Source organism: Pinus tabuliformis, chromosome 5_1, assembly GCF_031772625.1.
Source record: "Pinus tabuliformis cultivar Carrire ecotype Pingquan chromosome 5_1, CPIR1, whole genome shotgun sequence".
NCBI classification, from domain to species: domain Eukaryota; kingdom Viridiplantae; phylum Streptophyta; class Pinopsida; order Pinales; family Pinaceae; genus Pinus; species Pinus tabuliformis.
In genome coordinates, this window is record NC_142305.1 from 241,760,718 (window position 1) to 241,777,853 (window position 17,136).

The window sequence follows — 17,136 nt, forward strand, 5'->3', positions numbered from 1 at the left end:
CCACTTCCACAGGTTTGGAGTTAAAACCAAACACCCTTTTATATGGCCTAGTAATGTTGATACCCAATTGCTTCATAACAGTCAAAGGCATGATATTGGTCGAAGCACCTGAGTCTAACATACAATTGTGTAAGAAGAGGTCATTGATAGCCAAAGTGCGCAAGAAAGATTTGTGCCCAGGGTTTCGGTTAGGAATATGAATGTTTTGCAATTCTTCAAGTAACTCTTCATCTTGAATCCCCAGGGACTTCTTAAGTTATTGTTGTTGCTTGGGAAGCTTAGCAATCTCCTTTAGGGGGATAGGTATAGTCATTTTTCCTATGACAGCCCCTATGTTGATGTCAAGTTTAATTTCCTTCCCCTTTTACTTCTTCTTGTATTCTTTCCTAGTAGGATCTTTCTTTGGACTAACCTTTGTTGGGGGATCCTTCTTGGGAGGAACTTTGGGGATGGATTCTTTAGGAGTGGCTTGCTTAGGTGATGGATCTTCCTTGGGTGATTCCTTAGGAGGTGAGGAGTCTTTGTCCTTTTTCTTTCGGGAATATTTGACTCCTTTGAATCTTCCCTGGCTATTGGCATTAAGAATGGATTCTTCCTTTTCTTCCTTAAGGGTGACCTCGCTAATGAGAGGATGCATGTATGATCCTCCTAGCAAAATGTTGAAGATGTCAGATTCCACAAGATTGGCTTGCTCATCCGTTTGTTTGTCCTCACTTCCGTCCCCTTCACTCTCCTCATCCTCTGATGAAGAATTCAACTCAACAACATTAGTTGGGGTTAATGTGTTTGGGATTTGAGAAGAGCTCGACCTATCTTCTTCACTTTTCCTTTTGGGAAAAGGCTTTCCTTTAGGGATGTAACTCGATTTTTGGGCCTTTTCTAAGGCGATGATTTTGTTCATGATAACTCTTTCGCATGCATTGGCTTCTTCGGTGAATCTTTCCATCTTTTTGAGAATGGCGAGGAGATTTTGTGTTGATATTTGGACTTCTCCTTCTTGGTTTCAAATTTGGCTCTAGGGTGATCGTTGATGTCAACCTTTGAAATTCACAGGTTTTCTTCAACTTCCATCGCCATTTCTTTAGCCTTGGCCAAAGTGGGCGGTTTATTATCCCTCAACACATAGGTGAGGTGGCCACCCACAAATTTTCTGAATTTGTCAAGAATGTTGAATTCAAATGGCTTCAAACGATTAGGTATGTCTTTGACTACCCTATCGAACTTTTGAATGAATTCTTGAACATCTTCCCTTCCCTTGGTTATTTGGTAGAACTTTTCAAGGTCCCTTGGGAATTGCATGACCACCTTTTCATGAATAGGTCCTCAAATTCATCAGTCTTTTATACATCTAGGGGGGAGGCTAAGATACCAATCTCTCGCTTGTCCCTCAAGTGATAAGGCAAAAAGCATCATGATCCTATCTTCATCAAATATCATTCTAGGGGACATTTGCCAGTAGAATTCTTCAATAAAACCATGGGTAGTCCAAGTAGCATCCCCTTTGAATTTGGGAAACCATCGGTTAAATTTTTCAGGTAATGGCTTGGGGTCATTACTCAATTTCAAAGGGGCAAAGACACTAACCAAGTGTCTTTCACTTTTGGTCATCTTGGGTTGATCCCTTTCAGAGTCAGTGCTTGAAGTAGATGCCATCTTTGGAGATGTATCACTGACCTTCTCAAATTTAGGGAAAAGGGAGGTTCCAACTGGTGATGGAGTTCACTTTACCCTTTTTGATGCAAACCCTAGTTAAAGGAGGAATGTTGTCGCCTTCAAGTAAACTAGGGGATTGGACAATGAGTGGAGTCACTAGAGGAATATTTTATAAATGTCGTTAATGAATCAATTCCTCAATGATTCACTAGGGAGGTAGACCTGCTCCCTCCCTGGCAACGACGCCAAAATGTTACCACTCAAACTAGCAGGGGACCTAAGGGGGATCCCTAAAGGGCAAATGCTAGGCCAAGGGCAACAAATGGAGACTTAGCCCACTGTCACCTCAGCTAAGGCTCCCTTCTATTTACGGACTTTCACCGATGGGAGGAGACTTGTTATGTATGGAGTCACCAATGAAGGATAAGTCAATGGATACGAGTGACCCTATAAACCCTTTCCCAGAAGAGTTTGAAGGATGGCAATTGCTTGCTTTCTAAGCAAGGTACTATGTATTCTAGGGAAAGGGAGAGAGGATTTGAGGGTTAGGTTTATGGCATGAGACTTGTAAAGGAGTTCTCCAGTCCCTAAATCCTTGTTAGAATTGATATCCCGGATGGTTCTTAAAGAATGGTCTTTTAAAAAAGCAGGATCACACAAGACCAAGTGGACCCAGTCTAGGGTATGAGGAAAGAATGTAGCAACCAATGATATTCTTACCCTAAAAAAGGTGGAGAAAGGATCAAGGAAAATAATTTCACTTGAAGATGTTGTTTTTACCCTATGAAGTACTAGCCTTGGGGATGGCAAGGCAAGTTTTGATCCCGGAGCTAGGGCTTGGCTTTTCTCCCAACTCCACCATCAGAATGGCTTCAAAATTGGAGGAGACTTAGAGGAAAGGCCAACAGAGGAGACCTTAGGAGATCATATTTTTTATGCCTATCTTGTCGGGAAATTAATGCCCTAGGTACCCCAATGTGGCTAGACTTGGGAGGAGGTGAAAGAATATGGTTTTTAGTGACCACCCTTGGTAGACCAATGCCTTAATATTTGGGAGAATGGAGTCTATGTTGAGTATGAGTAGGATTTCTTGGTTCCTAGTCAAGGAGGCCCTCAAGATCATTTCAATAGCCTTCTAGGTCAAGAAGAAGAAACCTTGCAGGTTTACACTTTGATGTACAAAAGGAATGGCTTATCAAGGTCAAATTTTACCCGTAGGAGATTTTGCTCATATTACGTGGCCCATACATTGAGAGTGTGTTATAATAGAGACAGATTCCACAATTTTAAGCAGTAAATGCATGTAGCAATTAGCCCTAGAATAGCGAAAATCCCAGTCCAAATCATATGACAAAAGTAAACAAGAATAACATTAAAGATCATGTACTTACATGTAACAGAGTATATCCAACCATTCACAATTGACAATAAAGAAGCTCCAAAAGAAGATAGACCGATATCCACACATCAAAACTCATCCATAATGCTCCAATTCATCTTCTAGAAAAAGTGTGAAAATCTCAAGAGAGATAAGAGATCCAAACCAAAGTGATGATGAGCAAATGAGCTCATCTCACTTGTATTTTATACATAACTTGGGAGGTCGAATTAGCCACCTTGGCCTACATAAGCCCCAAAAATAAAATAATGTTCTAATAATACAACTTTTGGTGACAAGCCCACCAAACTAGCTCACAAATGAAAAAGTAAGCCTCTCAAGGGGTCAAATAATAATCTATGCATGTCGTAGGTCCCTCTAAGAGGCCTAATGAGGTCCATGGGTGCCACAATGAAGAATAGGACCCTCAAAAGCAGTGGATAAGGGGTTGGTCCCTTGTAATAACATGTGGTTGTAATGTTCTTAAATAGGAAATTAAGTGATAAACAAGCATACAAACAGTCCAGCAATCAGGAAAAACGAAATTTACATCAAGCACCCATGAAAACGCTGGAAATATAGAACTGCTGAGCCATTTTATTAATTCTTCAAGGGAAAATACAATGGAAAAATAGAATGGTGCACCTGGGCTTATCTCTAAGGACAAGCGTGACAAGACCCAAGTGAGCAAATGCTGAACTGAAGGCTGCCCCAATTGCTGCACCAAAACTGAATTGCGCTGCCCAGACACTGCACTGTCTACTGGAATTGAAAGGTTGGAATCACAGTGCTCAGAAAATTATAAAATTTCAGCTCCTTGTTCCTTAGCCAAAACCCCAAAAAACTCAGGAAGGGTTTGGTCTGGTTCAGACTTCTAAAATTCGACCCCCAAGGAGCCCAACCTCAACTGCAATTGCAAAACTCTGCCTGTTGGAATGAAGCTGTAAGACCTCCTCGAAACTGCCCCAAATCATTGAGATGATCCCTCCTATGAAACTCCTTCCTTACCAGTTGTGATTCTTGGCTGTAGCTCTTCCCCTCAAGACCCACGAATTGACTAGACTAGCTCTCTGCGCTGTCCTCCAAGCCTGGAATGCGAACTACCTGTTTGTTGCTCTCTCTTGCCCCAAAACTCCTGCCCAATGATGTCCTTCAAATTCCCTGGCTTCTCCGGCTAATGGATGGCCCAAGGTAGCCATTTCCTCTACTACGTATTCTCAATTACTGGCCCAGAAATACGCACTCCCTGAAGATAGCTGAATGACTGTGCTATGGATACTCCTCGGAACTCGTCAAGATGATGTGGAATTGCCTTCCTAGGGTGGCACTCGAAGTCCCCCAAAGGTAAGGTTGAATCTCTCGCTTGAGAGATTCGTGGCTGAACCACCAATTGACTTGGCTAAGCAGCTTGATCAAACATTCAAGTACAATTCGATATAAAGAGTGAATGAATGACCAAGTGAGAGGCTCCTTCTCCTTATGACTTCGTGGGCTTCCTTTGCCTCATGTGGGGCCCTCCAACAGCTATACGAATTCCCTCCAAGCAATTTGAATTGCCTAGTTCGAATTCCCACGTGGTTGGCCTCCACCTTCCACTAGCAAACTAATCTGGCCAAAATTTCTCCTAAGACCCTAAGTTGAAACTGCTAGGGTCCTTTTCCTTGGCAAAATTGTACAAAATTGTGTAGAGATAAGCCTGTTACAAATGTTTTTGGGAAGGGACATGACAGTGCTGCTCCAAATGACATGTGGGGGCACACAAATGTCCTCATGGGTCTCCTCCCATTGGTGAAAGTCTGTAAATAGAAGGGAGCCTTAGCTGAGGTGACAGTGGGTTAAGTCTCCATTTGTTGCCCTTTGCCTAGCATTAGCCCTCTAGGAATCCCCCTTAGGTCCCCTGCTAGTTTGAGCGATAACATGCCTCTCTTATTATACTTTTCTTTTTAGGGTTTCCTTGACCAAAACCCTTGGGTTTTAGTCTCTTGACCCAATTAGTTACTTTTGTTCCTAAACCCCTTACTTGGGTCCAAAACCCCCTTTTGGGTAAATCACCCAACAAACGATTTATTGATGGGTTGTCCTCTCTTGGAAATACCTTTCGAGCTACCCAAAGTCTAATTCCAAGGTCCTCTAATCCGATTAGGGACGAGATTGCCAAGATGAAGTTCTCAAGGGACGAAGCATGACTCGATGAATCACAATGAATACAAACTCAAAAGACAAGACACTAGGTCTGGGATGCCTAATACACAGGGTTCACATGGTTTTTTACAAGGCTTTGACTTGTGACCTTAGGATTATAATGGTGATAATTGATTTGTTTGAAAAAAATTGTGTACATAAACTGATGGATGTTTATTTTTGTAGCATTGGATGTGCTCTAAGTCTCAAAATTTGCAGGGAGACTTAGACACATGCATTCTCCAATACCCAGAAATCGTTTTGGGAAATTCCACGCGGTGACAATTTTATTAAAATAATTAATTATTTTTAATGGGTCCCTAAGTCTAAACTTAGGAAATTAAAATAATTAATGGGTACTAATCTAAATTGTGGGTGAAATTTCTAGAAGAAGGCGGAGATCAAGTCAATATGATCCTAGCCATTGATTAGAATCTAATCTGGGCCGTTGATTGATTAGCGAGAGGATTATAAGAAGAGGCTTGATGGGCACTTGGAGAACACACAGAGTGAAGATCAGAAGATTGCATTTTTGAAGCAGAGTAGCTGTTGGAGAGAATTTCGAAGTGATCTTTTGCAGTGAGGGGCAGGGATAGTTATAGTTGGAGATTTCTCCTGATTCGGGAACACTCGGCAGAGAAGGCAGAGAGAGATCCAGGAGAGGCAACGCAGTGGCTAAGCTGGCCAGTGTAGGCTGACACAGAGGCAACGCGGAAGCCTTGAGGATGTTCGAAAATTTGCTGAAGGAATCGATTCAGAAGCCGGGAGCCGAGGTGTGAAACCAGGAGGTGAAAATCGAAGTTCCTGGGCAATGAATCGATCAACAAAAGGGGTGACGCTGTCCCTAGAGGCTATGAAGCTAGGCTGATGCAGTGATTGCACAGAGGCAACACAAAGGCAGCCAGGGGCAGTCTATTCAGTGGCTGGATCAACCAGGATCTCCAGTGATAGTGTGAGGTAATCTCACTTATCTCTTTGTCTGTGATATTCTCTGTACTGGATAGCTAGGAAGGCATCCAAAGATTGTATTCAGAAATTACTATTGCTTAATAATAAAACCCTCAGCTGCTGCACCGGTTTTCCCACTGGGTTTTTCCGGGGACATTTGTCCAAAAATAATTGTGTAGATGTGTGTGATGTTTATTTCTCTCCTATGTTGTATTTAGTTTCCGTAGTTTTGATTTGTGTAGGCTGCAGTGTATGTATTTCAGTATTTGTTGTAGAAAACTGCAAATAAATTGTTCATGTAATTTAACAAGTAGGAGAAATATTATCAGTTTGCGGAAGTAGGAATCAAGTAACCGATTTTTCACAATGGAGGGGAACCACACCCCAAAATTAGGGCTGATGTCTTGATTTTAATTGCTCTCATATGCAATTTTATCCATTCAAAACCATTGTTTGCTTAACCCTAGCTTGCCTTCTTCATAGCCTTTACTCCTTTGTTGATCCTATCACTTATAGGCTATTTTCTAGAGTTGCTATATGCCATTGTGTGCCCTAAATATGCTTATTTTACAAACTCTAATTTAGAGCAGCCTTCATCTAATTTATAATGGCCTTATAAAAGTGTACTTGAACTCTGGGCAACTCTTATCTTTTAGCCTTTCAAGGCTTGGCCAATACCTTTTCCAATAGGCCTTGCATCATCCTTGAGCCATTCTTAGTTGAATATCTTCTTGGTGATTTCTTTAGGGAAGCCTCCCTTGTGGGGATAATATCCACCACTAAACAGCTGGAGAGAACCCACTGAAGTGACAATGGTGACTGATCTCTTGTTGCCATAAGACCTAAGTTGCCTGGTGGGGTCTTGTACTAGGCCTACTAGATTTTGTGGTAATAGGCACCAAAAGCTCCATGTGCAAAATTTAAACCCTCCAACAAAAGGTGATTATTAATAAACAATTTTTTGTCAAAGCGCCAACATCTTGGCTCCAAAGCCGAAGTTCTCAAAACGTAGCCTGCTTGGGCAGCATCTTCAACCTGGAATAATCCTCATGACATATGCTAGGTAACAAGGTCAAGGACCAAAACAATAAAAAGTAATTTTGTGTTGAGAAATGAAGAGAAGGATGAGAGAAGGTTGAGCAACAAGAAATGGACGAGAAAATGAAAATTTAAGAGGTTGAACAACAAAAAACAGTCACAAGAACAATGGAAATTTGAGAGGAGATTGAGCAATAAAATATGATTGCAAATTTTTGTGAAATTTACCATCCACTAATTAAAATTTAAGGCTGTTTCGTCTGATTAAAGTATGCAAGTTTTGAAAATTGGTCAATATTCTTTATTGTCTGGAAACTGGAATACGGAAAATTGTCTTATCTGATTAAAGTATGCAAGTTTTGAAAATTAGTCAATATTTTTGATTGTCTGGAAACTGGAATAGGGAAAAATAAATGTTTTACTATGCTAATTCAGCAGAGAAATTACAGTGAAATCTTTTCACATGAAAGGGTATTAAAAATGCATTATTTAAGGAGCTGTATGCTGAATCACGGCATGGTCAACAATATTAGCATTCATTCTTAATGATTACTAGTTGTATTCTTGTGTCTAATTCACAGCTGTATGTCATTTGTCGGATGATTAGAGACCTAATTTAATATTGGAAAACTAGGTTTCACATACAAACGAAACAGTGTTTGGTCGTTTTGATTGTTTAGTTAGGAGTACAAAGTGATTATGCTTGACCACTTGACTGCTTGTAGATGCCAAATACCAGATATTTTGAAATTTCACTTGTCATTGCATGAATACTTCTTTCTCACATCTTTCTTTTAATAAAAGACAGGTGCAGCAAGGGGAAATGGAATATCGGAGAAATGGATAAATCATGGACAGCCGCAGGATGCTAAAGTTGCAAGATCTATTCCTGGAGTGCTGCTTCAAGCTGGCAGGATTCTTTTTGCTTTGGATGATGGTCGACTAGGGGAGCTTCATTTGTCAGGTATTGGTGGGGAAGATGTTGGTCCATACCTGCATAACATGCTTCGGAAAAAAGCACTAGCTAGCTATGAATGGTCAATAATCGATGCACCTGAAAGTGAAGGTGGGAATGCAGGTTATTGCACAGAGGCTCATGGACCCTCAAATTGTATTGAAGGAGTCAGGGATGCACTAGATCAAGATGATGCAACTGATTTTGGCATTTCTTCAAAAATAAGAAGAAGAAAAGGACGTATTTATCAGAGCCATAGTACTGGTCACAAGACACAAAATCATGCTTTACAGTCTGAAATCAACGAAACATTCCTAACAATTAACAATATTGGCACCCTTTTCCGCATTCGTGCAATGCAGCCAGATAGATCTTTTTTTCTCATTACAGACAGTGGGATGATTTTTGAGCACCTGTATAATGAAAACTTATGGCTTTGGCTAAAGCATGATCATTCCTCACCTATCCGTGGGGTATTAGGGGTATACAATGGTAGCTTATTTGTAGTAGATGATTATGGTCATCTATTCATCCGTGAGAGGGATTCTAGTGGATTAATTTGGGTCAATTGCAGTGCCATGGAAGGGGGAAGACAAGTGGCACTAGGGCCACCATGGGATGCTGTTCATGGTCAAGATCGAAAAGCTACAAAAGAAGATGCACTCTTCTTTGTCAGCAGAAGTGGAAGCCTTCTTCAGTTCACGGTCTGTTTATAACTTCTGGCACAAAGACCTTGAGGAAAACTTTATTAACAATAAGCACATCTTTTCGTTTTATATCTTAATAAGTTTTAATGTTTCATAAAAACAATATTGCTAAGCTTTTGACAGTACTGATTTTGCAGGTTGCATTGAGAAAATTTGTTTGGCAAGACTGTGGGCAACCTCAAAATACACAAGTTGCTTTCATTTTAGATCAGGAACTATTGAGATATAATGTAGTTTTTGTGGTGGGAATGGATGGTCGCTTGTATCAGTATAATCGTGTATCAAGGTCATGGTATGAACATGACCAAGCTCCTCATTTGGTTCTATCCAGGTTACCTGGAGTGGTTGTCAGACCATCTTTCATGTCCATGTCAGGTTCATTATTTATGCGATCAGAAGATGGTGGATTGGTAGAGTTTCACTGGCATACAATAGATGGATGGAGATGGACTGTACATGGAATTCCAGAAAAAGATGTTGACCTTTCAACAGCTCCAGGGCCAAGCTTTGAGGGTAATCAACTGTTTGTAATTGGATCAAATGGCCAGGTCTACAGCAGATATCTTGATGGAAAGAAATGGAAATGGAAAGGTTTTGGTAGCCCCTTACCAGAGATCTTAAATATTTTTCCAAGTGAGGATGCTAGTGATATTCATAACAGAGAATGGAAGAGCCACTCTGATTACAAAGGAGACATTAAGGATTTTCCGTATAGTAACCAACTCTCTTCCAATCCAGAGGCACCATCTGGGAGCCAGCACATATACTTCATTGACATTGACTGTGATGAAAAGGTAAGAAATAACTTGGACTTTCCTCAAAATAACCAAAATCCACTCATTTACCAAAACAATAATTGAAATTCTCCTTTTAGGCGTTTCTTGATGGTTAAGACTAAAAAGTATGCAACACGAGTGAATGGTTTTGTTGGATCAGGTGACTGAAATGAAGCACTTGCAAATCACACTCAAATATTTTTTTAATTTGTAAAAGAAGTTATGTTCACTAGCTTGCTACACTGATCAGAAAGAAATTTGCAATGCTGTTTCAAAACATAATTGCAAGCCTGAGATCAACATCAAATAGAAGAGAAAAGAGCCTGCATTTTCAGACTCCAAAAATAATTATCTTTGATTTTTCCCTTTCCTCTCCACCTTTGATCAATAAATTTGGCCTGTTAAAACAATATATTTTATGCTGTGGATATTAAGTAAAATCCCATGGCCTCTCTCTAGTGTAAGACTTAACATTTTGTTAGAATTATGGGTGTAATTTTTCACATGTGGCCATGATACACTCATATTTATTATTAATGCATTTGTAATCATGGCTATGGCTATCCTTTTATCTTTTATTATCATTTATTGTAATACCAAGGAGTGCATAAGACTGACCTAGTCAAAGTTGTACACATAGGCTCATTAACCCCTATTGGGGTTAGTGCCCTAATTGAACTCCATATAAATACACCACAACTCTTATTTGTGCATTATTACCTTGTGATCTTCTTTATCTCTCTTATAAAGTGTTCTTTGCCTAAGGGCGTATACATCTTTGGTGTTCTCTTGTGATTTGTATTTCTTTCTTTTATGTGCCCTTATGTATCTCTTGTGTCGTGCACTTGTGCTTGGGAATTTTTCTTCCTCTATTGCACTAGCATTTTCTCTCTAGTAATTTGGGTTTGTCCTTGGTTCCATTTGATTCTTTTGCTTTCACTAGTGAATCTCAACACAATTTCAAAGCAAGACTCTTTCAATTCTATAGTTGATGTAGAGATTTGAGGGTAGTGGCATTGCCCTAGGGGCTATGGAACTAGGGCTTCTAGATCATTGTTCTATTAGGGTTTTTCTAGGGTTTCTAGAAGAGTAAGCCCTGCTTTAAAGTTAAACACCTTTTTCTAGGATTTCCTTGGGTAATCCTAAGGACTTTCACCCTTTTGATGTCTAGTGCCTCTTTTTTCCTTGGATTACCTAGGGATTTTTGCATGCTATAAAGGTAATATTCAACGTAATGGATCCATCTTAAAGTGCACATTTTCCTATGCACTTTGCATTAATGGATAGTTGACTATGGAGCTATTTAACATATGACTAGGCCCCAACACATTCTCTCTGATTATCGACATCAACAAAATGGTTAGAAGGTGATTATTGGTGATAACTTTGTGAAAATTCGGAAACCCCGAATCCTATTGCAGCAACTGATTAAGTTTCTTCTATTTGTTAAATAAACTGAATAAATTATTTACTGTGTTCTACGGTAAATATCGAAACTAATACACTACAACCTTCACAAATACAATACTGCGGAAGAAATAGAAACAATGGAAGAAGAGATGTACACACACATATACACCGTTATTTTTGGACAATGTCCCTGGAAAAACCCAATGCGAGAAAACCGGTGCAACAGTTGAGTGTTTGTATTATTATGCAGTAGTTTCTGAATACAATCTTTGGATTCCTTATTGGCTATCTGATACAGAGAATCTGACTAGCAGAGAAATTAGTGAGAAATACCTCACACTATCACTGGTGATTCGACATTGATCCAACCATTGATGGCTAGACCCAAGCTGCCTCTGCACAATTATTGTACTGCTCTATGTCACAATTGATGGGGACTATGTCACTCCCTCTGGCTGATCGATCTGTTGGCTAGATGCTCAATCCTCTGGCCATCCAGTCTCACACCCCGGTTCCTGGCCTGGATCTGATCTACTTCTCAGCAAATTTGCGGATCTCCTCACGGTCTCTACGCTGCCTCAGCGTGGCTTTACACTGCCCAACGTGGCTCTACACTGCCTCTTCTGGATCTCTCTACCTTCTCTGCAATGTATCTCTGGATTAGGAAACTCTCCAACCAGAAAAACTATCCTTTCCCCTCACTGCAGGAAATCTCCTCGATGACTTCTCCGACAACTACTGCGCTGCTCTCTTGAGAAATCGATCTCTTGATCTCACTCAATGTGCATTTCCAAATGCCCATCAAGCCTCTTCTTATAATCGTCTTGTTGATCAATCAACGTCCTAAATTAGATTCTAATCAATGGCTCAGATCATCTTGACTTGATCCTCGTCTTTCTCTAGAAGATTCACACCCACTTTAGTTAATGCACTTTAATTATTTTAATTTCCTAAGTTTAGACTTAGGCATCCATTAAAAATAATTAATAATTTTAATTAAATCTCCTCCGGGTGGAATTTTCCAAAACGATTTCTGGGTATTGTGGAGTGCATGTGTCCTAGTCTCCTTGCAAAATCTTGAGGCTAGAGCACATTCGATGCGACCAGAAATCAACACTCCCTCTTAGCCAGGAATGTGCTCCAGTGCTACAACCAACTGAAGCATCACTCTGTCTCTACATCATCTCTTGTTGTGCTGCTAATATCTGGCTCTACTGCCCACCAACTACTGTGCAACTCTGATATGAGCTGCATCTGTGCTGCTGCTGACCCTGCTGAACTACTGTCAACTATTGCTCTGCACTGCAACCCTCTCTCCATCTGCTGTTGTTGCAACTACAACATCTGCAACGGAAAAACATCCAAAACACTGAACTAATTGTGTTCAGTATGGTGCATCTGTCATCCGAGATATAATTGTTGCTAGCCTCTGCACTGCTGCTGACTCTGCACTACTGCCAACTCTGCTCTGTGTTGTGCAGTATCTGACTGCTACTAGCCATTGCATCTGTCACTCTGGTACCTGGCTGCATCAACTGACACTGGTCCATTCTGCTACTGCTGACTAGGGGCTCCCGTAGCAAGGTCTTGATCCAAGAGTTGGACTCCCAGAGGATCCTTCCCTTCCTGTAGCACTCTGGGGCTACAACTCTAGATCACCCTACCTCACCCCTGGAGGCATCTCGACAATCATGGCAAACTCTTCCTCCATTCTAGAGGACAACCTGTCAATATCAGCAGATACAACTTGTTGATCCCACTTCTCCTTTTCCCTCTTTTTGAGGGGACATTGAGTGTTGTAGTGGCCCATCTCACCACACTTGAAGCACTTGATCTTTGAAATGTCCTTTTTCCTTTTGTGCTGCTCCTGCTGCCCCTTAGATGCGAGGGCAACGTCTTCCTCCTCCTTTACTTGCTTTGTCCCACTGCTGCTACTGCCACTGATGGTGGACTTCACAAGATCATGCCTCATCTCCTCCTGCTATAGATCAACCCACACACGTTCCCAATCTGGAAATTTCTCTTTGCCCATAATAGACAAAAACTTGCCATTCTTCGGAAACGCTAATCAACGCTAATTGTACAAACTTTGTAGGCTGGGGCCCTGATCCTATTGAAGCTAGCTGATCTCGGACATCCTGAAGCCTAGTAAGGAAGGGGTCTATACGCTTCCCTTTCTGCATCCTTGTGCATCTTAGCTTCTCCTCAAGATACATCTTTCGCTGCTCAGAATATCCTTCATATAGCGTAGCTAAGGCCTCCCACATCTGTTGGGCAGTATCTTTGCCAGCAATCTGAGAAACTATGTGATCTCGAACTCCATCGAGGATCAACCTCTTAGCTTTCGCCATCTCCTTGTATTTTCTGAAGTGGATTTGCATTGGTGGGTACAAGTACCACACTATCGACATACATCTTGATATGATACTCATCTAGAAGGCGGTAGATCCTACCCTTCCAGATCACATAGTTGGAGGCTCTATCCAACCGATCTTGATCTCTCAACCCAGCTGATGTCGTCTCTCCTGAAAAATTCGAACTGCTTCCTCTTCTCCTCTACGCAGTGACTGCCCAGCTATTCGCACTCCCTTCTAGAGTAAGTAGGTCTACACCCGGCTACTGCTTATCTGTAGTGAGAAATTGAATTCCTTGGCTCGGAATTCTCCGAGGAAGAAATTCCCTCAATGTGCTTTCTTCCTTTTCTGACGCTTTTCTACCCCAGCAACTGCTGCAGAAAACTACGTCCCACCTGAAGACTGCTCTGCACTGAAGCTACTGCTGCGCTGCTCCCTCTGCCGCATGAAAAATCTCGATTTGGAAAATCTCTCTCTGTCGACTCACTCAGAGAGAGATTTTTCCTCAAGAATCTTGCCCTCCTGGCACAGGACTACGTAATCCTTTTGGGGATTCATTATGTTTCCTACAGAACTCTCCGATCTCCCTCTTCAACTCAACGCTGGGCTCTTTCGACTCTGCTTTCCTGCTTCACCTGCGCTCTGATCCCATGTGAAAATTCAGAAACCTCGAATCCTATTGCAACAATTGATTAAGTTTCTTCTATTTGTTAAATATACTGAACAAATTATGTACTGTGTTCTACAGTAAATATCGAAACTAATACATTGCAGCCTTCACAAATACAATATTGCGGAAGAAATAGAAACAATGGAAGAATAGATGCACACACACATATACACCATTGTTTTTGGACAATGTCCCCGGAAAAACCCAATGCGAGAAAACTGGAGCAACAGCTGAGGGTTTGTATTATTATGCAGTAGTTTCTGAATACAATATTTGGATGCCTTACTCGCTATCCGATACAAAGAATCTGACTGGTAGAGAAATTAGTGAGAAATACCTCACACTATCACTTGCGATTCGACACTGATCTAGCCATTGAATGGCTAGCCCCAAGCTACCTCTGTGCAGTCACTGCGTCGCTTTGCGTCACAATTGATGGGCACTGCATCACTACCTCTGGCTGGATGCTCGATCCTCTGGCCCTTCGGTCTCACACCCCAGTTCCTGGCTCCGGATATGATTTGCTCCTCAACGAATTTGCAGATCTCCTCACAGGCTTTGCATTACCTCAGCGTGGCTTTACGCTACCCAACGTGGCTCTACGTCGCCTCTTCTGGATCTCTCTCTGCCTTCTCTGCAATGTATCCCCGGATCAGGAAACTCTCCAACCGAATAAACTATCCCTCCCTTCACTACAAGAAATCTCCTCGATGACTTCTTCGACAACTGCTGCGATGCTCTCTTGAGAAATCAATCTCTTGATCTCACTCAATGTGTATTTCCAATTGCCCATCAAGCCTCTTCTTATAATCTTCTCGTTGATCAATCAACGGTGCAGATTAGATTCTAATCAATGGCTTAGATCATCTTGACTTGATCCTCGTCTTTCTCTAGAAGATTCACACCTTGTTTAATTAATACACTTTAATTATTTTAATTTCCTAAGTTTAGACTTGGGCATCCATTAAAAACAATTAATAATTTTAATTAAACCTCCTCCGGGTGGAATTTCCCAAAATGATTTCTGGGTATTGTGGAATGCATGTGTCCTGCCTCCTTGCAAAATTTTGAGGCTAGAGCACATCCGATGCTACCAGAAATCAACAAACTCAACCCTACTAGTTTCAAGAAGTGGTGATGTTATTATTGATACTGCCAAGTTTGGAGAAGTCCATCATGTTCTAAAAGTTGGGCCCAATCTTGTTTCTGTTTACCACATCACTTACACCAACAAAAAGGTGGAATTTTGCCTAGTTCAATGGGTGATTGAAAACTTAGATGATGGTTTTAAAGTGATCTCCTCAAGACACTGTGATGAATATGATTATATGCACAAGTTGGGGAAATTTATTCCTTATTCAAAATGAAAATGATTTATTGCTATGTTGTCCAATGCTAACAACACTAACTAGTTATGGCATCGATGTTTGTGTCATACAAAATTTGGGACTATTATCACAAAATCTTGCATAGTAGTGCAAAGCCTTCACAATATACAAAGACTAGTGGAACATTAGATATTTTGCATTGTCACCTAGATAACAACTTCGAACATTTTAGTGAAGGACAATTTCAACCCAAGGGAAGCTTCCCTAGTAGTATTTATGGTTCATAAGGCAAGATATTGTTACCATACAATCTAGTAGGGCCCTAGGAAGGGAACCTATGGGACAACTACCAGAACAAGTCACAACAATGGGACAAAGAGCCACTATCACCTCGGTCAATGTCCCCTGCTCTTTACGGACTTTCACTGATGCGAGGAGTCTCGGTAGGAAGGAAATCACTTGTAGTGGTAATGATGATGACAAGGTATGAAGCGATTCCAAAGGCCCATTCAAACACAGTCACAAAGAAGGTTCAATGCTTCAATGAAGCTAAAGGCTCTCAAAGAAAGACCAAGGATGGAGGTCAACACCTAGCGCTTAAGATATGCAATGACTATATGCTTTCTTAAGATCAAGACTCCAAAGGTGAGATAGGACCTCTTAAGAAGCTTATAAGATTGTTTTGACACCTCAAATAGGCTCTTTGCTTTTCTTGAGACACCTAGTAAGGGCTTGTTACTACTCAATCTAGTAAGGGCTCTAGGAGGGGTTCCAAAGGGAAACTACTAGACCAAGTGGCAACAATGGGACTATTGTACCCCCTCTGTTTTTCCTTAAAATGTTTGTATTGCAGCAGATTATATTTGGAAACTCTAGATGAAGGATGGAAAAGAGAGAAAAAGAAGAAAAAAGGAGAAAAGATGATGGAACGTGGGCCTCCCACCTCTTTTTAAATCTAATGGTTAAATAGTGGTCACTTATTGGGTGGATCACCGTCCATCCTGGAGCGGCCTCATCCCAGTGAGACTTCGAGGGGTTAACGAGTGCGGCTGTTAAGTCAGCGCCTACCCCTCGGGAAGGTAAAAGTCAATATAGTGAATGCGCAGATCAATGACTACGATGGATTCCGGGGGGTGAATCCTTGTCTCCAAACCCGCCTAGGCAGCCCGCCAGAGGAGGATAGAGGGCCCGCTACCTGTCAGGCTCACATGGCCACCACGTCAGCAGTCAGGACCACTGTTAAGTGAGCATGGCCAGCAAGCGTGAAACTTTATAATGCATCACCCTTCCCCCTTCCTTTTCACCCAATCCGGCTCTGCCACGTGTCCCCTCCACGTCACCTCACTGTTTTCCCACCCCTAAACTTTCATGAATCGACCGTTGCGATTCAAATTGGTCTATTTCAAATCGATCTATTTCTGGCTACTCTATCTATTCGCAACACCATTCACCCAACTGTCAACCAACGTAGAGCCCTCCTTGCACCCACAACATCCAATTTCCTCCGGTCACAACAGTCAAAAGCCTCTGGCCACACGAAACCCTTCATGGACACAAAGGTGGAAGATCATGACCCTTTTTGCCCTCTGAACCCGTCAGACCTTTGTTTTGACTTCTATGGCAGCCACCTGAGCAAAGAAGATCCCTTTCGAGTCGTTGAGTCAGGATTGTACTATCTAGTTGCCCCAACTGTATACCCTTTCCTAGAGCTCCTGTCCTGGCTTATGGCAACCTATGT

General features: G+C 41.5%; 1 protein-coding gene across 2 annotated transcripts in view; it reads left to right on the top strand.

The window, feature by feature from the left end:
• The window catches only part of LOC149164309 (uncharacterized), a 275,786-nt gene that overhangs the window by 220,781 nt on the left and 37,869 nt on the right, over nt 1-17,136 (top strand). Inside the window, exons 7-9 of one of the 2 annotated variants that reach the window (XM_089432038.1) lie at nt 8,007-8,162; nt 8,277-8,857; nt 8,998-9,654. In XM_089432038.1, the coding sequence (XP_089288164.1) occupies nt 8,007-8,162; nt 8,277-8,857; nt 8,998-9,654 (1,394 nt within the window). Of the gene's footprint in view, nt 1-8,006; nt 8,858-8,997; nt 9,655-17,136 lie in introns of both variants that reach the window. The other variant, XM_089432037.1, reaches the window with a different exon arrangement.